The following is a 27533-nucleotide window of genomic DNA, read 5'->3' as shown; positions in this document are numbered from 1 at the left end:
ACTTGGGAGACAGAAATGAGCATGAAATGAGGCTGATAACAGGGGGCCTTAAGATGGACATTACCTGGCACCCTTACTAGCAATCACTGCCTTGTAGGCAGCAATTACATTGACTGAATGTGGAAGACAAGCTACATAGGTCTTTCACATCCTGGAGTCTTTTGGAGGACTCTCAACAGCAAAAAAGGCTTTGGACAACACACTAGAGCAGCAGACACTGGCACAGCCATAGCTGGCGTCTTGCTGGCTGTAAAAAAACTATCAGTGGCTTTTAGTATTTTTAAACTTCATGGCTGTAAGAACTATCAATAACTTAATAAATATTTTTAAATTTCACATTTAAAAACTCGTAAAATTGAATGAGATAGAAAAATATTTCAAAGTTTCAAAAAACAAAGTGAAACATTTATAAATAATTTATAGCATTGAAGTAAAATAATTTAGAAAATGAAGGACAAAGGATCTTGGACAAAATGTCGACTGTTTACTTTTCCATAGGCGCTGCCTGGCCTGCTGAGTTTGTGCAGCATTTTGTGTGTATTGCTTTGATTTCCAGCATCTGCAGATTTTCTCTTGTTGTAAATTCTTCTGTTATTATTTCAGAGGATCTGTCCTGGGTCTAGCATTTACGTGCCATTACAAAGGAAGTATGGCAGCGCCTCTAATTTCTTAGAAGTTTGCAAAGATTTGGCATGTTATCTAAAACTTTGATAAGCTTCTATAGATGTGTGGTCCTTGGTCCTGATGAAGAGTCTCAGGCCGAAACATCAATTATTTACTCTTCTGGCCTGTTGAGTTCCTCCAGCATTTTGTATGTATTACAGAGGAAGTTAAAGTTGCTGACCCTCTCTACCCCTGATCCCCCGATGAGGACTGGCTCCTTGGGTTCCTCCTCCTGAAGTCAATAATTTGCTCCTTGGTCTTTCTGACATTGAGTGAGAAGTTGTTGTTGTGGCACCATTCCGCCAGATTTTCAATCTCCCTTCTATATGCTGATTCATCACCACCTTTGATTCAACCAATGACAATGTCATCATCAGCAAATTTGAATATGGCATTGGGTCTGTCCTTAGCCTCACAGTCATAATTTATAAAGCGAGTAGAGCAGGGGGCTAAACATACAGCCTTGTGGTGCACCTGTGCTGATGGAGATTATGGATGACATGATGCTGCCAATCCAAACTGACTGGAGTCTGCAAGTGAAGAGATCAAGCAGTTACACAAGGGGGTATTGAGGGAAAGGTCTTGAAGCTTATTGATTAGTTTTGAGGGGATGATACCATTGAATGCCTAGGTGTAGTCAACGAAGAGCATCCTGATATCTGCATTTTTGCTGTCCAGATATTCCAGGGTTGAATGAAGAGCCAATGAAATGGCATCTGCTGTTAACCTGTTGTGATGATAGGCAAACTGGAGCAGATCCAAGACCCTTGTCAGGCAGGAGTTGATATGTTTCGTCACCAATCTCATCACTTCATCACAGTGGGTGTAAGTGCTTCTGAATGACAGTCATTCAGGCAGGTTACCATATTCTCCTTAGGTGCTGATATAATTAATGCCTGCATGAAGCAGGAGGGTACCTTAAACTGCCCAAACAAGAGGCTAAAGATATTGGTGAACATTCAAGTCAGTTGATCGGCATGGTCTTTAGTACTCGGGCAGTTACCCTTCTGGGCTGGATGCTTTCTGTAGGATCATCTGTCAGCCTCAGAGTCTGAAATCAGTCATCGGGACTTTGGAACATATAGTTCTAAAAACTTAAATGGCAATTTTTGAATTGATAAAAGGAAAAATAATTCATCCACAATGTAATCAATATGTGATATAAATTTACAGAAAAATCATGGAATTGTTCAAGAGCTGCATTGGATGACCTTGGATTAATACTGGATGGATGAAATAAGTCAGTCTAAGGGATGTGACCTACATCATAAACATCTGCAAATTAAGGAGGACATCACCAATGACAAATAAATTCTTAATACTTGCAAGCTAGATTTTAATTCCATTTGTACTTGTTTGTAATTTTGCCTGTAACATATGCATTGTACATGTGAGCTCCATGTATTCCACTATTATCTCTAAAAGGATAACATTAGGAGTGTATGGTTATTTCCTCAAAACAATAAAATACATTTTTATGAAATTCAGAATCGAACACATATTTTCAAGATCCGTCACCTTTGCTGCCAGTTTCCACTGAAAGTTCACTTCCACGTGGTCATCCCTCAATGGATTGATTAAGGCAAGCAGCACAGCTGTGTTAAGGACAAATAAAGTCTCACCAATTTTTTGAAGAGGTAACTAACAGAGTTAATGAGGTAAATGTAGTTTATGTGGTGTACATTGCTTTTCAGAGGGTTTTTGATAAGGGATTATGTTACAGGCTTATCAGCAAAGCAGAGGCACATAATAATTAATATCATATATACAATGTTACTTAAGTAATTGGCAAAAAACCAGTTGTAGTGAGATTATTTATCAGACCCAAGATAGTGAGGTCTCGAAGGATTGGTGACAGCATTTTGTTTTCTTTGTTCTACATTAATGATTTCGATTTGGGTTGCAAGTTGTAGTTTCTAAATTTGCAGGTGACAAAAAAATTGGAATACTATTAACTATGAAGAGGATAGTGATAAATTGTGCCACGATATTATTGGCTGGCTGAATGGGTAAATTCATACTAAATACAGTTAATGTGAGAAATGTGAGGTGATCCATCTGGTAAGAAAGATAAGGAGAGGCAAATACAGAATAAGAAATACTGTTTTGAAAAGGGTGCAGGAGAACAAAGTTCCAGGGCATAGGTGTAAAAGTCAGTGAAAGTGGTAGGACAGGCTGAGATAACAATTAATAAGATATACACAATTATAATACAAACGTTTGTACATAGAGCATAGAATAGTACAGAACAGTACAGGCCCTTCAGCCCACAATGTTGTGCCAACCCTTAAACCCTGCCTCCCATATAACCCCCCACCTTAAATTCTTCCATATACCCGTCTAGTAGTCTCTTAAATTTCACTAGTGTATCTGCCTCCACCACTGACTCAGGTAGTGCATTCTACACACCAACCACTCTCCGAGTAAAAAACCTTCCTCTAATATCCCCCTTGATCTTCCCACCTCTTGCCTTAAAGCCAAGTCCTCTTGTATTGAGCAGTGGTGCCCTGAGGAACAGGCGCTGGCTGTCCACTCTATCTATTCCTCTTAATATCTTGTATACCTCTATCATGACTCCTCTCACCCTCCTTCTCCCCAAAGAGTAAAGCCCTAGCTCCCTTAATCGCTGATCATAATGCATACTCACTAAACCTGGTAAATCTCCTCTGTATCCTTTCCAATGCTTCCACATCCTTCCTATAGTGAGGTGACCAGAACTGGACACAGTACTCCAAGTGTGGCCTAACCAGAGTTTTATACAGCTGCATCATTAACCCCACGACTCTTAAACTCTATCCTTCGACTTATGAAAGCTAACACCCCATAAGCTTTCTTAACTACCCTATCTACCTTTGAGGCAACTTTCAGGGATCTGTGGACATGTACCCCCAGATCCCTCTGCTCCTCCACACTACCAAGTATCCTGCCATTTACTTTGTACTCTGCCTTGGAGTTTGTCCTTCCAAAGTGTACCACCTCACACTTCTCCAGGTTGAACTCCATCTGCCACTTCTCAGCCCACTTCTGCATCCTATCAATGTCTCTCTGCAATCTTCGACAATCCTCTACACTATCCACAACACCACCAACCTTTGTGTCATCTGCAAACTTACCAACCTACCCTTCTACCCCCACATCCAGGTCGTTAATAAAAATCACGGAAAGTAGAGGTCCCTGAACCGATCCTTATGGGACACCACTAGTCACAACCCTCCAATCTGAATGTACTCCCTCCACCACGACCCTCTGCTTTCTGCAGGCAAGCCAATTGTGAATCCACCTGGCCAAACTTCCCTGGATCCCATGCCTTCTGACTTTCTGATTAAGCCTACCGTATGGAACCTTGTCAAGTGTCTTACCAAAATCCATGTAGATCATATCCACTGCACTACCCTCACCTATATGCCTGGACACCTCCTCAAAGAACTCTATCAGTCTTGTTAGGCACGTTCCGTCCTTCACAAAGCCATGCTGACTGTCCCTGATCAGACCATGATTCTCTAAATGCCCATAGATCCTATCTCTAAGAATCTTTTTCAGCAGCTTTCCCACCACAGATGTAAGGCTCACTGGTCTATAATTACCCGGACTATCCGTACTACCTTTTTTGAACAAGGGGGCAACATTCACCTCCCTCCAGTCCTCCAGTACCATTCCCGTGGACAATGAGGACATAAAGATCCTAGCCAGAGGCTTAGCAATCTCTTCCCTCACCTCGTGGAGCAGCCTGGGGAATATTCCGTCAGGCCCCGGGGACTTATCCGTCCTAATGTATTTTAACAACTCCTCACTGTCATCAAGTTCCCTCTCTTTGGTGAATACCGAAGGGAAGTATTCATTGAGGACCATTCTCACTTCCACAGCCTCCAGGCACATCTTCCCACCTTTATCTCTAATCGGTCCTATCTTCACTCCTGTCATCCTTTCGTTCTTCACGTAATTGAAGAATGCCTTGGGGTTTTCCTTTACCCTACTCGCCAAGGCCTTCTCATGTCCTCTTCTTGCTCTCCTCAGCCCCTTCTTAAGCTCCTTTCTTGCTGCCCTATATTCCTCAATAGACCCATATGATCCTTGCTTCCTAAACCTCATGTATGCTGCCTTCTTCCCCCTGACTACATTCTCCACCTCACTTGTCACCCATGGTTTCTTCACCCTACCATTCTTTATCTTCCTCACAGGGACAAATTTATCCCCAATATCCTGCAAGAGATCCCTAAACATCGACCACATGTCCATAGTACATTTCCCTGCAAAAACATCATCCCAATTCACAGCCACAAGTTCTAGCCTTATAGCCTCATAATTTGCCCTTCCCCAATTAAAGATTTTCCTGTCCTCTCTGATTCTATCCTTTTCCATGATAATGCAAAAGGCCAGGAAACGGTGGTCACTGCTCCCCAGATGCTCACCCACTGAGAGATCTGTGACCTGACCCGGTTCATTACCTAATACTAGATCTAGTGTGGCATTCCCCCTAGTTGGCCTGTCAACGTACTGTGACAGGAATCCATCCTGGACACACTTAACAAACTCTGCCCCGTCTAAACCATTGGAACTAATCAGGTGCCAATCAATATTAGGGAAGTTAAAGTCACCCATGATAACAACCCTGTTATTTTTGCACCTTTCCAAAATCTGCCTCCCAATCTGCTCCTTGGTATCTCTGCTGCTATCAGGGGGCTTATAGAATACTCCCAAAAGAGTAACTGCTCCCTTCCTGTTCCTGACTTCTACCCATACTGACTCAAAAGAGCATCCTGCTACATTACCCTCCCTTCCTGTAGCTGTAATAGCATCCCTGGCCAGTAATGCCACCCCTCCTCCCCTTTCCCCCCCACCATCCCTTTTAAGCCCATAGAGTTAGGGAACTGGAGCTGGAGCTGTATGAACTTCAGATCATTCGTGAGGCAGAGGCAGAAATAGACAGGAGTTACAGGGACTCTATCCCTCTATCCCTGTGGGCATGTAGCCAAGTGGTTAAGGCATTCAACTAGCGACCTGAAGGTCGTGAGTTCAAGTCCCAGCCGAGGCAACATTTTGTGTCTTTGAGCAAGGCATTTAATCACTCATTGCTCTGCGACGACACTGGTGCCAAGCTGTATGGGTCCTAATGCCCTTCCCTTGGACGGTGGCGTGGAGAGGGGAGACTTGCAGCATGGGCAACTGCCTGTCTTCCATACAACCTTGCCCAGGCCTGCGCCCTGGAGTGTAAAGACTTTCCAGGCGCAGATCCATGGTCTTGCAAGACTAACGAATGCCTTTATATTTATATTCCCTTTTAAAGCACTGAAATCCAGGAATACTGAGAATCCATTCCTGCTCTGGTGCCTCCGTAATGGCCACTACATCATAATTCCATGTATGTATCCAAGCTCTCAGTTCATCACCTCTGTTCTTGATGCTTCTTGCATTGAAGTACACGCACTTCAGCCCTTCTGCCTTACTACCTTTACATCCTTTATTCTGTTTCTCTTTCCTCAAAGCCTCTTTGTATGTTAGATCTGGCTTTGCTCCATGCACTATACTTGCAGTTCTCGCATGACCTTTATCCTCTTCCACCTCACTATCTGCTCTAACACTCTGGTTCCCCTCCCGCTGCAAATCTAGTTTAAACCCCACTGGAGCAGCACTAGCAAACCATCCCACAAGGATGTTAGTCCCCCTCCAGTTCAGGTGCAACCCGTCCTGTCGGAACAGGTCCTATCCTCCCTGGAACAAGGCCCAATTGTCCAGAAACATGAAGCCCTCCCTCCTGCACCAACTCCTTAGCCATGTATTTAGCTGCATTATCTTCCTATTTCTAGCCTCACTAGAACGTAGCACAGGTAGCAATCCTGAGATTGCAACCCTGGAGGTCCTGTCCTTCAACTTTGCACCTAACTCCCTAAATTCTCTTTGCAGGACCTCCTCCTTCTTCCTATCGATGTCATTGGTCCCCACATGGATGATGACATCTGGCTGCTCACCCTCCCTCTTGAGAATACTGAGAACTCGATCCGAGATATTGTGGACCCTGGCACCAGGGAGGTAACAGACCATCCGGGATTCTCGATCTCTTCGACAGAACCTTTTATCTGTCTCCCTAACTATCCAATCCCCTGACACTACTGCTCTCCTCTTTCCCCTCCTTCCCTTCTGAACTGAGGGTTCAGTCTCGGTGCCAGAGAAGCAACCACTGCAATTTGTCCCTGGTAGGTCGTCCCCACCAACAGTATCCAAAATGGTATACTTATTATTGATGGGAACGGCCACAGGGGTGCTCTGTTCATTCTGTCTATTCCCCTTCCCTCTCTTGATAGTCACTCAGCTACCTGCCTCCTGACTTTTAGGGGTGACTATCTCCCTGTAACTCCTGTCTATTTCTGCCTCTGCCTCACGAATGATCTGAAGTTCATCCAGCTCCAGCTCCAGTTCCCTAACTCTAAGGGCTTTATCAATAAAGGTATAGAGTATAAAAGCAAAAAAGTCATGCTGAACCTTTTATAAAACACTGGGTCAAGCCTCAAATGGAGAATTGTATGCAATTCTGGTTGCCTTATTATAAGGAGGATATAAAGATATATAGAGAATCAAAAGAAGATTTATGAGAATGGTTGCTGGGATGAGGATCTACTATTGCAACAATGGATTATATGGGCTGGGAATGTTTTCCTTGGAGAAGATTAAAGGAAACCTGCAAGAGATGATGAATAGTTTAGACAGAATCAATGGTGGAAGACCATTTCCATTGGTGGATGGGTTGAGGATAAGAAATCACAAATATCAACTATCAGGGAAGAGAAGTAATAGTGACATAGGAAAAACTTTTGTTTTAAATACGACTGGAATCTGGAACATACTACAGTTGTGGTAGAGGCTGGTTCCACTGTGGTCTGCTAGAGAAATTGGATAGATATATGACAAAGATTCAGCCCACAAAGACCAGCAGGTGCCCATTTGTATTAATCCCATTTTTCAGCACTTGGTGCATCGCCTTCTATGCCTAGGGGATTTTAAGTGTTTATTTCAACACTTTCTGAGTACTGCCAGCCACTTATCGCCATCGATTTCTTGTCCATATTCATGCCAACTAAACCAAAACTAACAGTTAAAGCTTCATTTTCAGAGTCTGAGCATGACAAGAATGTGGAATACATGAAACATATTACATTTCAGTGTTAAAGTTATTTTGAGTAGCATTTTAAAAGGAAATATTTCCTTGTAGGAAGAGTTTTCTGTAAGTCTGTTATGGTATCATTCAATTCAACTAAAGAAATTAGAGTTGGAGTATAAAACAGCAGATGTTAGAAACCTCAATGGCTCTTCACACGGCCTTAGACCACCTGGACAATACAAACACCTATGTCAGGATGTTGTTCATCGACTATAGCTCAGTATTTAACACCATCATTCCTACAATCCTGATTGATAAGTTACAGAACCTGGGCCTCTGTACTTCGCTCTGCAATTAGATCCTCAAATTCCTAACAGGAAGACCACAATCTGTGTGGATTGGTGATAATATCTCTTCCTCGCTGATGATCAACACTGATGCACTTAAGGGGTGCCCACCGCTCTACTCTCTCTACACCCATGACTGTGGGGCTAGGTATAGCTCAAATACCATCTATAAATTTGCTGACGATACAACCATTGTTGGTAGAACCTCAGATGGAGATGAGAGGGTGTACAGGAGCGAGATATACCAACTAATAGAGAGGTGTTGTAGCAACAACTTTGCACTCAACATCAGTAAGACAAAAGAGCTGATTGTGGACTTCAGGAAGGGCAAAACAAAGGAACACATACTAATTCTCATAGAGGGATCAGAAGTAGAGAGAGTGAGCAGCTTCAAATTCCTGGGTGTCAAGATCTCTGAGGACCTAACCAGGTCCCAACATATCGATGCAGCTATAAAGAAGGCAAGATAGCAACTATATTTCATGAGGAGTTTGAAGAGATTTGGTATGTCAACAAAAACACTCAAAAACTTCTATAGATGTACCGTGGAGAGCGTTCTGACAGGCTGCTTCACGGTCTGGTATGGGGGGTGGCTACCGCACAGGACTAAAGGAGGCTGGAGAGGGTCGTAAATTTAGTCTGCTCCATCCTGGGTACTAGCCTACAAAGTACTCAGGACATCTTCAAGGAACAATGTCTCAGAAAGGCAGCATCCATTATTAAGGACCCCCAGCACCCAGGGCATGCTCTTTTCTCATTGTTACCATCAGGTAGGAGGTACAGAAGCCTGAAGGCACACACTCAGTGATTCAGGAACAGCTTCTTCCCCTCTGCCATCCGATTCCTAAATGGACATTGAACCTGTGAACACTACCTCACTTTTTAAATATATATTATTTCTGTTTTTGCATGATTTTTATTCTATTCAATATATGTACACTGTAATTTATTTATTTATTCGTTTTCTTCTATATTATGTGTTGCATTGAACTGCTGCTACTGCTAAGTTAACAAATTTCACGACACATGCCAGTGATAATAAACCTGATTCTGATTCTGATGTTGGCGCATGGCCAAGTGGTTAAGGCGTTCGTCTAGTAATTTGAAGGTCGCTAGTTCGAGCCTTGGCTGAGGCAGCATGTGTGTCCTTGAGCAAGGCACTTAACCTCACATTGCTCTGCGACGATACAGGTGCCAAGCTGTATGGGTCCTAATGCCCTTCCCTTGGATAACATCAGTGGCATGGAGGGGGGAGACTTGCAGCATGGGCAACTGCTGGTCTTCCATACAACCTTGCCCAGGCCTGAGCCCTGGAAACCTTCCAAGGTGCAAATCCATGGTCTCATGAGACTAACGGATGCCGATAGATTCTGATTCTAAAGTAAAAGCCGAGAATGCTCTAAGCATCTGGGTAGCCAAGCAGCATCACTGGAGAGAGAGAGTCGATGCCTCACATAAAGGGTAATTAGCTTAAGAATTTGACTCCATTTTTCACCTTCTGCTGCTGCTTGCCCTGCCAGAACCTCCAGCATTCTCTGTTTTTTTTATAGAAAAGAGTACCTGCTTTCAATGGTATATGCTCCATTTAACATCAGAGTGTACTTGTCCTTTGTTTGATTTCTAGTCATTATGACTACTGTGGCAGTGGTATCAAACTGAAAGAAATTGCAGAAAATATTCAAAAACTGAGAGCTTTATACATGATTAGGTGAAGTATTAAAGAGTCTGGAAATTACTTCACGCACTCAGTGATTCAAGAACACTTTCTTCCCCTCTGCCATAGAATTCCTAAGTGAACATTGAACCCATGAATACTACCTCATATATATATGTAGTGGCATGCAAAAGTCTGGGCACCCCTGGTCAAAATTTCTATTACTGTGAATAATTGAGTATAAGATGAACTGAATTCCAAAAGTCATAAAGTTAAAGATGAAACACTCTTTTCACCATTTTAAGCAAGAATAGTCTATTATTTTTGTTTTGTACAATTTTAGAGTGGAAAAAAAAGGAAAGGAGCACCATGCAAAAGTTCGGGCACCCCAAGAGATTTGAGCTCTCAGATAACTTTTACCAAGGTCTCAGACCTTAATTAGCTTGTTAGGGCTATGGCTGGTTCACCATCATTGTTAGGAAAGGCCAGGTGATGCAAATTTCAAAGCTTTACAAATACCCTGACTCCTCAAACTTTGTCTCAACAATCAGCAGCCATGGGCTCCTCTAAGCACCTGCCTAGCACTCTGAAAATTAAAATAAGTGATGCCCACAAAGCAGGAGAAGACTATAAGAAGATAGCATAGCGTTTTCAGGTAGCCGTTTCCTCAGTTCATAACGTAATTAAGAAACGGCAGTTAACAGAAATGGTGGCGGTCAAGTTGAGGTCTGGAAGACCAAGAAAACTTTCCGAGAGAACTGCTCATAGGATTGCTAGAAAGGCAAATGAAAACCCCCATTTGACTGCAAAAGACCTTCAGGAAAATTTAGCAGGCTCTGGAGTGGTGGTGCATTGTTCTACTGTGCAGCGACACCTGCACAAATATGACCTTCAGGGAAGGGTCATCAGAAGAAAATTTTTCCTGCATCCTCACCACAAAATTCAGCATCAGAAGTTTGCAAAGGAACATCTAAACAAGCCTGGTGCATTTTGGAAACAAGTCCTGTGGACTGATGAAGTTAAAATAGAATTTTTTGGCTGCAATGAGCAAAGGTATGTTTGGAGAAAAAAGGGTGCAGAATTTCATGAAAAGAACACCTCTCCAACTGTTAAGCATGGGGGTAGATCGATCATGCTTTGGGCTTGTGTGGCAGTCAGTGGCACGGGTAACATTTCACTGGTAGAGGGAAGAATGAATTCAATTAAATAACATCAAATTCTGGAAGCAAACATCACACCATCTGTAAAAAAGCTGAAGATGAAAAGAGGATGGCTTCTACAACCAGTGGTGCAGTGCTAGCCAGAGCGTATCGGAGTGCATCCGGCACATCCTTAAGAAAAAAGCCGAAACAAACAAGCTAATTACTTAGGTGCCACCCAGCGTGATTTGAGTATCTCAGAAACTGCAGATCTCCTGGGATTTTTATGCACAACAGACCCTGGAGTTTACAAAGAATGGTGCCAAAAACAAAAAAAAAAATCCAGTGAGTGGCTGTTCTATGAGCCAAAACATCTTGTTAAATCCAGTTGTTGGATTTTTTTTGTTTTTGGCACCATTTTTGTAAACTCTAGAGTCTGTTGTGCGTAAAAATCCCAGGAGATCAGCAGTTTCTGAGATGCTCAAGTCACCCTGGGCGGCACCAAATTAATTAGCTTGTTTATTTCAGCTTCTTTCTTAAAGATGTGCCGGACGCGCTCCAGTGCGCTCTGGCTAGCACTGCACCACCGTCTACAACAGGATAATGATCCTAAACACCCGTCAAAATCCACAATGGACTACCTCAAGAGGCCCAAGCTGAAGGTTTTGCCATGGCCCTCACAGTCCCCCGGCCTAAACATCATCGAAAATCTGTGGATAGACCTCAAAAGAGCAGTGCATGCAAGACGGCCCAAGAATCTCACAGAACTAGAAGCCTTTTGCAAGGAAGAATGGGCGAAAATCCCCCAAACAAGAATTGAAAGGCTCTTAGCTGGCTACAGAAAGCGTTTACAAGCTGTGATTCTTGCCAAAGTGGGTATTACTAAGTACTGACTATGCAGGGTGCCCAAACTTTTGCTTCGGGCTCTTTTCCTTTTTTGTTATTCTGAAACCGTAAAAGATGAAAACAAAAAAAGAAATCTTGCTTAAAATATTAAAGAAATGTGTCATCTTTAACTTTATGCCTTTTGGAAATCAGGTCATCTTTTACTCGCTTAGCTATTCACAGCAACAGAAATTTTGACCAGGGTGCCCAAACGTTTGCATGCCACTGTGTGTGTGTATGTATATGTGTGTGTGTGTGTGTGTGTGTATATATTCTGTTTTGCACAATTTTTAATCTGTCTACTTAATATGCATATATACCAGTGTAATTGATCTTATTTTTTCTTCTTTCTATATATCATGTATCGCATTGTTCTGCTGCTGCTGTTAACAAATTTCATGACACATGTTGGTGATAATAAACCTGATTTTGATTTGACTAATGTTTTACACCTGTATATACAGAATATTAAAAAATCTGAAAATTACCTTTACAGACTACATCTTCTTCCAATACTTCTAAGCCTGCAATAATCAGAGTCACTTTCATGAATCAGGGATCAAATCTCCCCTAGGATTCTTCTAAGTCTAGGTTAGGCAACTATTCTGCATGTACTTCTGGAGATTTAGTTTTTTTGGTCACCACAGCTGACCATGACTTTTGAACACGTGACCACATCAAAGGATGACCACATCACCCTATTTATTATCCAAAAAAACAGTTAAAACTCAGCAGGGTACATATCACACTAAACTTATGTCCTATTGTTTCAATTTTGTATTAGACATACAATTTTCTGTTACTACAGTGGTCATGTAAACATTTGCACCACTGAATTTCCACTATGTTGATGGTATTTTGTAGCAGAGGAATTTTTCATATATCCAGTTTGTATTTTATATGTGAATTCACTCCCAGAGTGTTTCTACTTATGCATCCATAAACCAAACATTTCTTATGACAATAAGCGGCTCTGTGCATAAAACAAAATTATTGTTCAAGACTCCTCACAGGTATGAATATGAGCAAATAGTGGTTCAACAATTTTATTAAGAGATAGCACACTACTAAATGCTGCCACAGTTGTAGGCATCATGAGTAAAGTTGAACACTGGCACTTTCACAAGCAAAAATATGATTGAACTGTCCTGCAGAAGTCAAGCCACAGTACAGAGACACATAGATCTTCTTTTCATCTTTCAGACTAAAATGGTAACGAGCAATAAAGTTTATAAATTGCTTTCAACCAAGAAAGTAAATTTTCAAAAATAAATTAAATTAACTTCATTATTTGTTAATTCAGGCAAGAACATAATTTGATACCAAGAATTTAGTAAAAAACTGGAAGTCTTTCCTTTTCCTTAATGACTGATTATTTTCTCATTCTTTTTTGTTCTAACAGGGTTCTTTCTTGTATAATCTTATATAATGTATGTTTTTTTCTTGTGAATGTTATGCATTCGATGCTATGTGCCTGTGATGCTGTAGCAGATAAGTTTTTCATTGCACCTGCACACACAGGCTTATGCACATGAGAATTAACTCGATTTTGACTTTGAAGTTGCTGCAAAGTATCAACCACAATACTTGGGTCAATTAATTCTTCTAAACTTTAAATGCTTGAAAAAAGATTAGAGATTCATCTTTGAATAACCATTAGGGTGATTTGGTGTCCATCAACAAAGGAATCAGAATTAGGTTTAATATCACCGGCATACGTCGTGAAATTTGTTAACTTAGTGGCAGCAGTACAACGCAAAACATGATAATACAGGAATAAATAAATAAATAAATAAATAAATGAATCAATTACAGTAAGAATATGTATATTATGCTGGGTAATGTTCTATATTAATAAGGCATGCTGGCACAAACATCCTGTAAAACTACTAGTGGCAGTGCTAGGTAGATTGATCTCAGTTCAAAGGCTCATGGACTATCCAGGTGTGTTGCCAGTTTAAGTCACTCTTCTCCATATCAATTTAAAAGAAATACTAAGCTTTACTGGGTAGAATCCAAACAGTTTGACTTGGAAGAAAAAGAAAGAAAAGTGGCAAAAGTTGGAGATAGGCCCAAAGATTTGAGGAAAATTTGAGTATCCAACAAGAAAGGGCTAAAAAAAAGTTAATTAAGAAGAGGAAAATAAACAAAGAGGCAAAATGGGAAGAATTTTTTAAATTCTTGCTAAGAAATATGTGAGAACCAATTATTCATGAGGTGGAAAAAGAACTTTTGAAAAGATATAACACGTTCGGGCAAAGAGAACATGGCTTTATGAAGGTAAGCTAGATTGGATGGAAGAAAGCTGATGAATGTAATACATTTTGAATTTTTTTAAAAGTATTCAACAAGGTTCCACATGAGGTTGCTTTGTAAAATAAATCTTCATAGTGTGGCAAGTTATATACAGAACAAGCATGGCAATTTAACAGGAAGCATGAGTAAGGAGAAAAGGGTCTGTTGACAATCTATAATCAGAGGAGTGCCACAGATATTAATACTAGAGTCACCATTGCTTACAACTGTATCTATGATTTACAGGAAGGAAGTGAATGTCTGCAGCCAAATGTGTGAATAATAGAAAATCTGGAAAAAAGGCAAGTTGTGAGGAGAAATATTTCTACAGTTTCCAGAGAAACACTGATAGGCTTGGCAAGAGTTTGCAAATGGAGTATAATACGAGAAAATGTGAAGGTGCTTACTTTAGGAGGAAAACTATAAAAGTTGATTTAAATGAAGAAAGGTATTTGGGAATCTTCGCCTGCAAACCACAAAAGACAAGCATGCAGTTGCAATAGATAAATGGGAAGACTCAAGGAATGCTGAATTTTATCTGAAAGGGGTTAGCAAACCAGGGAAGTGTTACTCTAACAAAACAAGGCACAAGTAAACCACATCCTGAAAACTTACGAGGCCTCAATTTGGGCTAGATGCAGGAGCCTGTAGTAAAGGAAATAAATGAGAGTTCAGTGAAGACTATAGCAGTATGGAAGGGAGGCGAGGCCTGGCAAAGAGAAACAGCTCTTTTCTATCCTTCCTCACATTTTCCAACTGCTATTTCAAGTATTTTGCTTCTTTGAATGACAGAGATAGTCGATAACACAAACACCGCATCTCAATATTAAGGCCCAAGTGGTACAAAACCTTAAACGCCATTCTGGGAATCCTAAGTGGTTAAAGAATAAGCATGAAAATTGAAGACAAATAACTTTCAAATAGCACAGACTGGGTGATATGGCAAAGCCTTTAATATCCAGACAGCCCCAATATTATTAAGACCTCTGGTCACCCTGTAAAAGTCACTAATATCCAGACATTTAATCTTGCATTAATTGATATACATGGTGCAAAACTGGGACCCGATATAGATTCCAGAAGAACATTATTTGTTACATCACTACCTGAGGTCGGCCAGCTCGGCCCATCATTTGAAGTATATCAGTTTCACTGTATTCTTGAAACATCCCTCCTGCGTAATGCATTGTGGATTTAATGACCACTAAATGTGCTGGCAAGTTCACTCCCATGGCTAAAGTGCTGGTAGTAACTGAAAATAATCAAAGAAGAAAACTTTCAATCACCAGCTTAGAAAAGCTCCTATATAATCACAAATCAATAAATCTTCAAAATGAGATTGTGCTTATATAACCATATAACAATTACAGCATGGAAACAGACCATCTCAGAAGATATATTCTACAAAATATACTAAATATACATTCATTATATTTAGATATGAATGAAGAAACTTTTACTCAGTCTTGCAATGTAGTGAATAATTTGTTTCCACTCCAGTTCAAAGCAGTGGAAGATGCTGGAACATGAATATTTTTAAGATGTGGTTGGTGTTGCACACTGGGCTCTGACAAAGGGAGATCATGTAGAATCAGGTTTGCTATCACTGATGTATGCTGTGAAATTTGTTGTTTTGCAGCAGCAGCACATTGCAATATATAAAAATGATTCTAAGCTACAAAAAATACTGTAAAAATGAATAACGAGGTGGTGTTCATGGACTGTTCAGAAACCTGATGACAGCGGCTGTTTGAAGCTGTTTCTAAAACATTGAATGTGGGTTTTCAGGTTCCTGTGAGTCCTCTCTGATACTAGTATTGATAAAAGGGCGTGTCCCAGTCCTTAATGATGGATGCCACCCGCTTCAGGTACGGCCTCTTGAAGATCTCCGATAGTCAGGAGGTTTTGCCAATGACGGAACTAGCTAATAACAGGGAGCTCTAAGTTGATAGAAGGTCAAGGTCGGATGAACAGACATGGAACAAAACCACACTCGTACATCTCCCCCACTCACGGTCACCTACCCACTCCTTGCCAGATACAGCTGTAGTATTCTATTGCCCAGAAACACTCTTGGCACATTACCCTCTGGCAAGGGAAAGCATTTCAAACATGGAGGTATAATATGTAGCAATGTCAACCAAAACAGACTAATATTGATTGGCACCTGATTAGTTCCGAGGGTTTAGATGGTTTAGTGTCTGTTAGGTGTGTCCAGGACAGATTCCGGTCACAGTATGTGGACAGGCCGACTAGGGGAAATGCCATACTAGATCTAGTACTAGGTAACGAACCGGGTCAGGTCACAGATCTCTCAGTGGGTGAGCCTCTGGGGGACAGTGACCACCGTTCCCTGGCCTTTTGCATTATCACAGAAAAGGATAGAATCAGAGAGGACAGGAAATTTTTTAATTGGGGAAGGGCAAATTATGAGGCTATAAGGCTAGAACTTGCGGGTATGAATTGAGATGATGTTTTTGCAGGGAAACGTACAATGTTGAGGAATTTCTTGCAGGATGTTAGGGATAAATTTGTCCTGGTGAGGAAGATAAAGAATGGTAGGGTGAAGGAACCATGGATGACAAGTGAGGTGGAAAATCTAGTCAGGTGGAAGAAGGCAGCATACATGAGGTTTAGGAAGCAAGGATCAGATGGGTCTATTGGGGAATATAGGGAAGCAAGAAAGGAGCTTAAGAAGGGGCTGAGAAGAGCAAGAAGGGGGCATGAGAAGGCCTTGGCGAGTAGGGTAAAGGAAAACCCCAAGGCATTCTTCAATTATTTGAAAATAGTAGGATGATAGGAGTGAAGGTAGGACCGATTAGAGATAAAGGTGGGAAGAGGTGCCTGGAGGCTGTGGAAGTGAGCGAGGTCCTCAATGAATACTTCTCTTCGGTATTCACCAAAGAGAGGGAACTTGATGATGGTGAGGACAATATGAGTGAGGTTGATGTTCCGGAGCATGTAGATATTAAGGGGGAGGAGGTGTTGGAGTTGTTAAAATACATTAGGATGGATAAGTCCCCGGGGCCTGACGGGATATTCCCCAGGCTGCTCCACGAGGTAAGCGAAGAAATTGCTGAGCCTCTGGCTAGGATCTTTATGTCCTTGTTGTCCTCGGGAATGGTACTGGAGGATTGGAGAGAGGCAAATGTTGCCCCTTGTTCAAAAAAGGTAATTATAGACCAGTGAGCCTTACGTGGTGGGAAAGCTGTTGGAAAAGACTCTTAGAGATAGGATCTATGGGCATTTAGAGAATCATGGTCTGATCAGGGACAGTCAGCATGGCTTTGTGAAGGGCAGATCACGTCTAACAAGACTGATAGAGTTCTTTGAGGAGGTGACCAGGCATATAGATGAGGGTAGTGCAGTGGATGTGATCTACATGGATTTTAGTAAGGCACTTGACAAGGTTCCACATGGTAGGCTTATTCAGAAAGTCAGAAGGCATGGGATCTAGGGAAGTTTGGCCAGGTGAATTCAGAATTGGCTTGCCTGCAGAAGACAGAGGGTCATGGTGGAGGGAGTACATTCAGATTGGAGGGTTGTGACTAGTGGTGTCCCACAAGGATCTGTTTTGGGACCTCTACTTTTTGTGATTTTTATTAGCGATCTGGATGTGGGGGTAGAAGGGTGGGTTGGCAAGTTTGCAGATGACACAAAGGTTGGTGATGTTGTAGATAGTGTACAGGACTGTCGAAGATTGCAGAGAGACATTGATAGGATGCAGAGGTGGGCTGAGAAGTGGCAGATGGAGTTCAACCCGGAGAACTGTGAGGTGGTACAATTTGGAAGGACAAACTCCAAGGCAGAGTACAAAAGTAAATGGCAGGATACTTGGTAGTGTGGAGGAGCAGAGGGATCTGGGGGTGCATGTCCACAGATCCCTGAAAGTTGCCTCACAGGTGGATAGGGTAGTTAAGAAAGCTTATGGGGTGTTAGCTTTCATAAGTCGAGGGATAGAGTTTAAGAGTCGCGATGTAATGATGCAGCTCTATGAAACTCTGGTTAGGCCACACTTGGAGTACTGTGTCCAGTTCTGGTCACCTCACTATAGGGAGGATGTGGAATCATTGGAAAGGGTACAGAGGAGATTTACCAGGATGCTGCCTGGTTTAGAGAGTATGGATTATGATCAGAGATTAAGGGAGCTAGGGCTTTACTCTCTGGAGAGAAGAAGGATGAGAGGAGACATGATAGAGGTGTACAAGATATTAAGAGGAATAAGAGTGGATAGCCAGCGCCTCTTCCCCAGGGCCCCACTGCTCAATACAAGAGGACATGGCTTTAAGGTAAGGGGTGGGAATTTCAAGGGGGATATTAGAGGAAGGTTTTTTACTCAGAGAGTGGTTGGTGCGTGGAATGCACTGCCTGAGTTAGTGGTGGAGGCAGATACACTAGTGAAGTTTAAGAGACTACTCGACAGGGATATGGAGGAACTTAAGTTGGGGGGTCATATGGGAGGCAGGGTTTGAGGGTCGGCACAACATTGTGAGCTGAAGGGCCTGTACTGTGCTGTACTATTCTATGTTCTATGTTCTAAAAGGTTACTTGTCCCCATGTTCTCAGGATCTTACTCTGCACAACTCTTCAGAACAAAAATTATGCACTTTGGAAAAATGTGAGGATGTGTGATATATAGTTTGCTTTCTACGGAGTTAATTGGACTAAATGATCACAAATTTCCTGTTACATTGTGAGCTACTGACCGTGGACTTCAATGGCCAAAGAGAAGCAATCTGTGAATCTGGTAAACTAGACCCTGGGTTCCACTTAATTAATCATGACAATCAGCCACTATCTATCATACCTTTATAGGCAAGACACCTGGGTGAAGAATTTTATTTCAGTATATCCTGGGTATAGGAGGATAGTGAGGGGTAAGGAAAGAGACCAGGGCAAACTCTACGGAGAGGGAATCCTGTGGATCCAGGAGTATTCTTGTTCTCCTTGTCTCCATAGGGAATTAAAACTTATTTTAACAATAAGATCAGAGTTTTCTCCTTTGCTGCATTTATGTGTAACAGTTTTCAGCAGCTCAGGCCAAAGACTTTGTTACTGAAGAAAATCCTACTTTCCATAAAGCCACAAAACAAGCACTGATATCTTTAGTAGGCTCTCAGGGTGTCTAATTTCTGTTTTAGGGTGTCTCTCAGGGTGTCTAATTTCTGCACACATCTAAAAAAATACTGATTCTAATGTAAAATCAGATATTCTGAGTTTTGAGCAGCGGGAAGATGGCGGCGCGATGCAACTCGCAGCGGCCACTCCAGTGGTGATCTCTGTTATCTGTCAAGTAGGGTGCCGTGCAAAATCCTGATTTGATGGAGACAGACGTGAGAGCACGGAGGAACTTCTGGTGAAACTTCTGAAATGCCTGCTTCACTGCCGTTGCTACTGTGTGATCCAGAATCTCCAGAGGGGAAGGCCCCGAGTCCTCAACTTCGCTTGTTGCTGTGGCCAGGGCGGAGTCAAAGCGCTCGGCAGAGGATGGTGCTCAGTGCTCGGTGTCGGAGGGCTGGTCGGAGGCTTGAAGCTTTCGGACGGACTCAAGAGTCCACTGCGGTTGGGTGCTTCCAATGGCATAGCATCGGCAAGTCTGCGACGCTTGGAGGTTCATGGCAGGGAGAGTTTCTCCCTTCTGCCTTCTGTGTGAGATGATGAGGCTACAGGAACCTTGAGACTTTTTTTACTGTGTCCATGGTCTGCTCTTTATCAAATTACGGTATTGCTTTGCTGTTGTAACTATATGTTATAATTATGTGGTTTTGTCAGTTTTAGTCTTGGTGTGTCTTGTGTTTCTTGTGATATCATTCTGGAGGAACATTGTATCAATTTTAATGCATGTATTTCTAAATGACAATAAACGAGGACTGAGTGTCCTCATAATGTAAAAAAAAATGCAGCTTTCCAAAATAGACATTTTTGTATAGTGCTCATTTATCTAAGTTTATAGAAATTATTTACTACTTCCGAATTGGTGGTTGTTATTTGGTCAACTAAAGGAATGGATAGTCACATGTTACATTGTAGTAGTTGGTGCTTAATATAAGGATACATGTTACAATCCCCAGATCTTGCTATTGTTTTCCAAGACACCTGAAAGTAAAAAATACACTCTTAATCATGTTTAATTGCCTCCTAAATCTATTTACCTTGAACTGCCCAAAAGAGGCAAACAAAATAATAAAACAATTAAACATTTTTGAAGAAAGTTGAATAAGAAAAGCACCATCCAAAGGGACTTACAAAGTACTGGTAAATCTCCTGCAGTGAAGGCAGCTTCAGTAGTTTTTCTATCAGATAGATCCATGCCAGCGTGATGGTAACCAACTCCATATGTGAACAGATCTATTAAAACACATTTTAGGCTTCAGAGAAAACACAGAATTGCACTTATAAAACAATTCAAAATATAAATAACTTACCTCTCAGCTTTGCATCCTTGATTGAATTAGTATATTTTTGCAGTCTATTGTGTTCAGAAGAGTTGGATAAAAGAATAAATTCAGATATTACTTTTTGAAACAAAACAAGTTTTTCCTTAAAAATTCAGGATGATGTTTCTTTAAAGACAAGCACAAGCACAATATTTTATGTATGTTTCTTGAAGGTCAAATATCTTAAGTCAACAAGTGCCAATAACATAAACTGTCATAGTACTCAAAATAGAAGGTGTAGGACTGCCTTGGTTTTGCAAGAGTTAAAGGAACCCACTAATCCCACAGCAGATTTATTTTTGAAAGTTACATAATCCAAAGCAACACATACAACATGCTGGAGGAACTCAGCTAGCCAGGCAGCATTTATGGAAATGAATAAACAGTGAATGTTTCAGCTGAGATCCTTCTTTAGGACGGAGTGGGAAGGGGTGAGGTGCCTGAATTAAAAGGTGGGAGGAAGGGAAAGAGGCTAGCTGGAAGGTGATAGGTGAAACCAGATGGGTGGGAAAGATTAAGGGCTGGAAAAGAAAGAATCTGATAGGAGAGGAGAGTACACAATAGGAGAAAGGGAGGGGGAGAAGACCAAGGAGGAAGTAATAGGTCAGATTGGGGAATAGAGAGGGGTGGAGTAATTTTGTTCACCTGAAGGAGAAATCACTATTCATACTATCAGTTTGGAGGCATACCCAGATGGAATGTAAGGTGTTGCTCCTCCACCCTGAGGGTTGCCTCACCTTGGCACAAGAGGAGGCCATGGATCAACACATCAGAACAGGAATGGGAATCAGAATTAAAATGTTTGGCCACTGGGAAGTCCTGCTTGTGGTGGATGGTGTGGAGGTGCTCAACAGGTCTCACCAATGTACAGGAAGCTACATTGGGAGCACTGGACACAAAAGGCAACCCCAGCAGATTCATAAGTGAAGTGTTGCCTCACCTGGAAAGACAGTTTGGGGCTATGAATAGAGGTGAGGGAAGAGGTGTATGGGATAAGTGCCTGGAGGAAGATTACTGGGGAGGGATGACTGAACAAGGGAATCGTGAAGGAAGCAATCCCTGTTGAAGGTGGAGAGGGTGGGAGGTAAAGATATGCTTAGTGGTAGGATCCCTTTGGAGACGGACGAAGTTCCGGAGGATAATGTGTTGGATTGTACAATCCTTTTTTACCTTCTTATTTCTATGCATAAATTATTCCTTACAAAAGAAAAAAAAGTTTGAAAAGAAAACAGCCTTTACTAGACCAATACAAATCAAAATCATTCAGCATACAATATTCGCTCCATATTATATGTCACATGCAAGGTATAAATAAATGGATGTGACAAAAACATAAAGACTTTGCTTAAAGCTATGATTGTCAGTTTCTTTTTAGTACCTAATAATAGTCACTTTAACATCTCAAGCCAAAAATAAATGGCTTTTCTTAATTTATATTTTGCAGGTTGAATCTGTGGTGAGGAAGGCAAATGCAATGTTAGCATTCATTTCCAGAGGACTAGAATATAAAAGCAAGGTAACCCTCGGTAATTTCTAAGTAAGTAAATGTTTGGCACAGCATTGTGGGCCGAAGGGCCTGCATTGTGCTGTAGGTTGTCTATGTTTCTATGTACAATCATACATCATAGTACAATAGTCTCGGTTTTATTATTTCATACATTATCATTGTGTATATTATTATTCTGTACCTTATTATTAGTTGTCTGCACACGGCTAAGTGCATTTAAAAATGTTGCTGCTGTAACTAAAGAATTTCCCACACAGGATCAATAAAGTAATTATTATTATTATGTTTATTATTAATGTTGAGGCATTATAAAACATTGGTAAGGCCTCACTTGGAATACTGTGAGCAGTTTTGGGCCCCTTACCTAAGAAAAGATGTGCTGACAATGGAGAAGGTTCAAAGGAGATTCATGAAAATGATTCCAGGATCAAAAGGCTTGTCATATGAGGAGCATTTGATGTCTCTGGGCCTCTACTCACTGGAATTCAGAAGAATGAGGGGAGACTTCATTAAAACCTATCAAACGTTGAAAGGCCTCATTAGAGTGGATGTGGAGAGAATGTTTTCTATGGTGGGGGAGTTAAGCCCAGAGGGCACAACCTCAGAATAGAGGGCTGTCCTTTTAGAATGGAGATGAGGAGGTATGTCTTCAGCCAGAGAGTAGAGAATCTGTTGAATTTGTTGCCACAGGTGGCTGTGGAGGCCAAGCTATTGGGTATACTTAAGGCAGAGGTTGATAGATTCTTGATTAGTCAGGCCAAGAAGGGATATGGGGAGTAAGCCGTAATGAAATGGCAGAGAAACTCAGTGAGCCAAATGGCCTAATTCTGCTCCTATATCTTATGATCTTCCTCCAAGAGGACCAAACCGTGCCATAGGGTTTGGTGACTTCCATGCTTCAATGACCCAGAGAACTATGTTGGCTACATTCAGGGTCTTGTGCTTTGGTTCTTGGTAGGGTTACCCATGCCAAACAAATCAAAGGGTAGAGACAAGACTAAGAGTGGACCACCAATCCTCAACTCAGGGCTAACAACCCTGAATGCTCAAAAAAATGTTTACAGGAACAGCAATTCTTCTACATCTGTGTGTGACGGTTTGGACAGACAAAGATGGAAGACAGCCAGCAGCGTAACAGGCAATAAGTAAGATATCTTAAGGTCTGAAATCAACTAGTTATTTTCTGTCTAATCATATAAAAAAGACTTACGGTGTGTAACATTTGAGTTTTCATCCAGGTCCATGAATTTACAAATTCACCTTCCAAACTTCAAAAAGTGTGCACTTCAACATGATTTCAACATTACCTTTGCTTATGTTCCATGGTCATAATAAATCTGGCATCTTTTGCAAGTATGGATGCAGACTGCTGTACACCTTTCCTTGTAGCACAGAACTAAAAGTTAAAAATGTCCTTTAATAAAACATCATTGAGCTATTGATAATCAACCTTAAAAAAAATCATAATCAGAATTAAAAGGATGAATACCACCAGAGTTGGTTTTTGTTCAGAGTATGTCTGTATAATGCTAGCTACTTTGTAATTCAGGCTCAGGTCAAATTTGAATTCAGTTTGATTATTCGAGCAAGGAAATCCAAGTACAACTTTGCGGAGCTTTACAGGTCGATGGCTTTCATCTATCTTCATGGAAATTCCAGGTCCCTTTCCATCAGATAACCATTCTGCAATCTTAGAAGGCAAAACAAAAGATGTACAAATAAAATTAATTGAAAATGTCATGATAAATGATCCTACTTTCTTTCTGAAATCTTAATTTATCCAGAAAGATGTGAAAAGACTTACATCTTCAACATTTGGAATAGTTGCTGAAACTGCAATAAATCTCAGTACTTTATCTGCAGGCTGACCAGAAGAACGCAAGACAATTGACTGAATTGTTTTCATTCTGCTGACAACAACTTCAAGGGTTGCACCACGACTTTCATCTTTCACAACATGTGCCTACAGTAGAATAGAAATTTGCCACTTCAGAAAATGGAAATAAATTAACTTGAATTTTCTTCAAAAGGACTAAGCATATAAAATGTCTGAAATTTCTTCAAAGTTAAAAAAAAGTAATAACCTGTGAAATAAACAACAACTTATAACTTCAATGAAAAATGACCTAAGTGCTACAACATATAGCAACATTTTTTGTAACACAAAAATAGATTGCTACGTGTCCATAATACATAGGGCACTATTGACTATACAGAACGATGGCACGTGATACATGATTTGATATCACTTGCACAAGATTCTTCTGCACAGATGAGGCCCAAGAAAGAATTGGCCCTCATACTAAGCTTGCTTTCAAGTTAGCATAATTGTTCCTGCAAATCCTATTACTTAACATTTTCCTGGTATGTACAGCCTCAAGTGGCTTGCTTCATAAATTGAGTAACGTAGATCACGCAAACCCTGAGATTTGCCCCAGGCATATTCTGATGGCTTTTTGATAGCTTGCTATTGTCAAAAGTTAAATCATTTTAAAATTACTGATAATAATCAAAGATATATAACAACAATTCAAATAGCACGAAATTAGTTTTTTTAATGGTTACAAAAACAAACCAAACCAATTTAGTAACAACACTTTTAAAGTAAATAGTTAACAAACCACTTAAGGCATTTCACTTTGAGCTTGAGTTCTGTGAAATGAATAGGGTCATTATGCCTAACTTGAATAGGAGGTCAGATGGGCTGTTCACTCCTTCTGCCCAGGCTGACCAACCCCCACTTCTTCCCATCCACACCATTCAAGCAATCCAGGACAGAATATTAGAAGAAAACAAGCAACTAAGGACTAACCCTATATACAGCAACTATTTCTTCCAATCCTTTCAATTACACCATAGCCCTATCCTCTACTGTTCTCTTTTGCTAGCTCTCCAATGACAGCTGGAGATTTATTTGCCATTTAAGCTCATGCAGTATACTTTGACATGCCTCTTATAGGTACCGCACAATTTTCAGCTTAATGACTTCAAAAGTTGGAAAATTTCACTGTGCAATATATACACCATTACCTCATCAATTAGGAAAAGCCGTACCAGCTGTACTAATGAATTGTCTCTCCATTTTCTTGTCATAGTGTCCCATTTTTCCTGAAAAAAAATTGGAAACTCGACAAAATTTGTCAAAAATACATTTATATAAACCACATGGCTACAACTTTTGATAGGACCATAAAAACATTCCCAAAATAGTTTTGTCCAATTAGTTTGAGTGTGGAACATTCCTTATTTGTCAATGGGAATATGTTCCATTCCTTAGTTATTGTAATTAAAAAATTCATGTAGGACTATATTCATTAAATCTATACTCTAATACCCTATTTTTGAACATCGCAATTCTACCTTAACTAATTATATATTGTACTCTGGAAGTAGAAAAGACCAAAACCACAATCACCAAAAAGCCTTCACATATGAGAAAATGGGAAGCTTGTCAATTTATCACATTTATTCAAAACACATGATAGGGATATAAGGAAAGTAACTAGGTAATTTAGTCAAATGTTGGTAGTGGTTAACCTTCTAGAAGTCATATAGTAATATAAATTTGCTACTGAGAATGACAACAGTTAACTAAGGACACACAGGATAAATTTGTAAAAAGTCAGTCATATTTCATAAATTTAAGTAAAGTTGAAGAAATAGCAATATTGATAAAAGTACTTTTGATATGAAATTTCAAAAGCATTTGAAAATGTGATATCTGCGGAACATGTTGATAAAATGACAGCATACTTTATTAAAGAGAATACAGTTGGGCATATGGTCAATGCACAATGTTTAGTTGCAGGGTTGTAAACACTGATATTACTCAAGGCTCTGTTTTGTCTTCATTATTCTGCTTAATTTATCACTTGAATTTAGTTATACTGATACAGATGAGGATAAGAAACAAAAAATTAAGCATATGAAATTCTAGAGTTATCTACAGGAGTAAAGACTGAAAAAGGGGTAATCCTAAACCCATTAAATCATTGATATGCCTTTGCTACTGTGTCCACTTTTGGGACTTCTGGTGAAAAATAACTCCAAAGATGATTTAGTTACACGGACGTTTGCTCATCCAATGAAAACTAATTTAAGTATTTAGATTATTAAACTGCAAATTGTTAATTCCACTAATTTGAGAGCCAGGAACTAGAAGACATAAAATTATAATTACAGGAAATAAAGTGGTTAAGATTATTCTCAGTTTAAGTTTTAAGGATACGGATTGTCCAAACAGGAACAGTGTTAAAATACTGGAAACAGAATGAAAAGGGCATAAGAAATATAAAAATAAATACAATTGACAGTCCCTATAAATAATCAGCAAAGGCACAATGGCTTGAATTATTTCCTTCTTTACATAAATTTCTATAATTCAGCAATAGCACTCTTCTGTTTTCCAACATTTTGTGTTATTTGCTCTAAATAATTATGATCTGTAATTGCTCTAAACCAACCATGGATCTTTGCTTAATGGTATTGGTCTATGGTATATAAAAAAAGGTTGGGAGCCCCTGCTCTAAACAATGCAATGAATGAAATTTGGAACTTGAAATCATTAGGCGGATGCTTTCATTACAAAATTTTCTAATAATCCTGGTTAGCTACTAGTTCAGAAGTAGTTATGTGTCTATGAAGTCCAATGAAACATCATATTATTGTAAATGCAAAGAAAATAAATTTAAGGGAATTTTATTGAAGGAAATATTCTAACAAAAGTAGCTTCTACTGAGCTATCATTCCTTTTTGTATTTGTATTGTTTCCTCAGTGCAGAAACTTACAGGAGTAGTTAAGATAATATGTGCATCTTGGATCTCAAAATAATCATCCATTTCTGTATCTCCAGTAAGCTCTTTGCACGTTAATCCAATAGATCCAAACTTTTCTTTCCAATCTTCATATCGCTGGTTGCACAAAGCTTTGATTGGAGCCACTAGGAAAATGAAAGATTCCATTACATGTCTTGAAGAAAAGTCATGGAACAAATTGGACAAGCTCCTTTCAAAATTAAAGATAAAGGACAATTATACTGTACATACAGTATTCATTTTGTAAACCAGTTCAAAATTATTCACTAAAAATGCAAATCATTCCCTCTTCTCATAGGGGGCTACTATAATGGTTTGGCTGTATTTCTGCAATTGTGTGTCTCACAATCACGTCTATGTACAGATTTCATTGTGAATAAACTGTATTTTAGTTGAAATATGCCAGCTGAATATACCAACAGAATTAACAGAATATAGGTGGAAACACGGCACTGGCTTTGCATTTATTTTTTAAAATTATAGTAGAAATAAAGTATTAGTATTTGTATTAGTATATAAAGAACTTAATTTAAGCCTTTGTATTAAACTTACTGTATACAATTTTTATACTGGACCACTGTTTTGGAACTTCCATCAGTATTCTGACGATTGCTAGTTCAAATATCACAGTCTTTCCAGAACCAGTTGGGGAACAAATCACAAAATTCTTTTCACCATAAAGGAGCTAAAGAAAATCC

General features: G+C 40.1%; 1 protein-coding gene across 1 annotated transcript in view; it reads right to left on the bottom strand.

The window, feature by feature from the left end:
• hfm1 (helicase for meiosis 1) overlaps positions 1 to 27533 on the bottom strand; it is a 111599-nt gene that overhangs the window by 66160 nt on the left and 17906 nt on the right. Inside the window, 10 exon segments of the mRNA XM_072274809.1 lie at positions 9664 to 9758; positions 15183 to 15328; positions 20323 to 20424; positions 20502 to 20545; positions 23328 to 23416; positions 23510 to 23710; positions 23825 to 23983; positions 25051 to 25128; positions 26809 to 26960; positions 27388 to 27520. Coding sequence (XP_072130910.1) covers positions 9664 to 9758; positions 15183 to 15328; positions 20323 to 20424; positions 20502 to 20545; positions 23328 to 23416; positions 23510 to 23710; positions 23825 to 23983; positions 25051 to 25128; positions 26809 to 26960; positions 27388 to 27520 — 1199 coding nt within the window.

This window comes from Mobula birostris, chromosome 12, assembly GCF_030028105.1.
Source record: "Mobula birostris isolate sMobBir1 chromosome 12, sMobBir1.hap1, whole genome shotgun sequence".
NCBI classification, from domain to species: Eukaryota; Metazoa; Chordata; class Chondrichthyes; order Myliobatiformes; family Myliobatidae; genus Mobula; species Mobula birostris.
The sequence above is the reverse complement of the archived record's forward strand: the minus strand, read 5'-3'. Positions and strand labels throughout refer to the sequence as shown.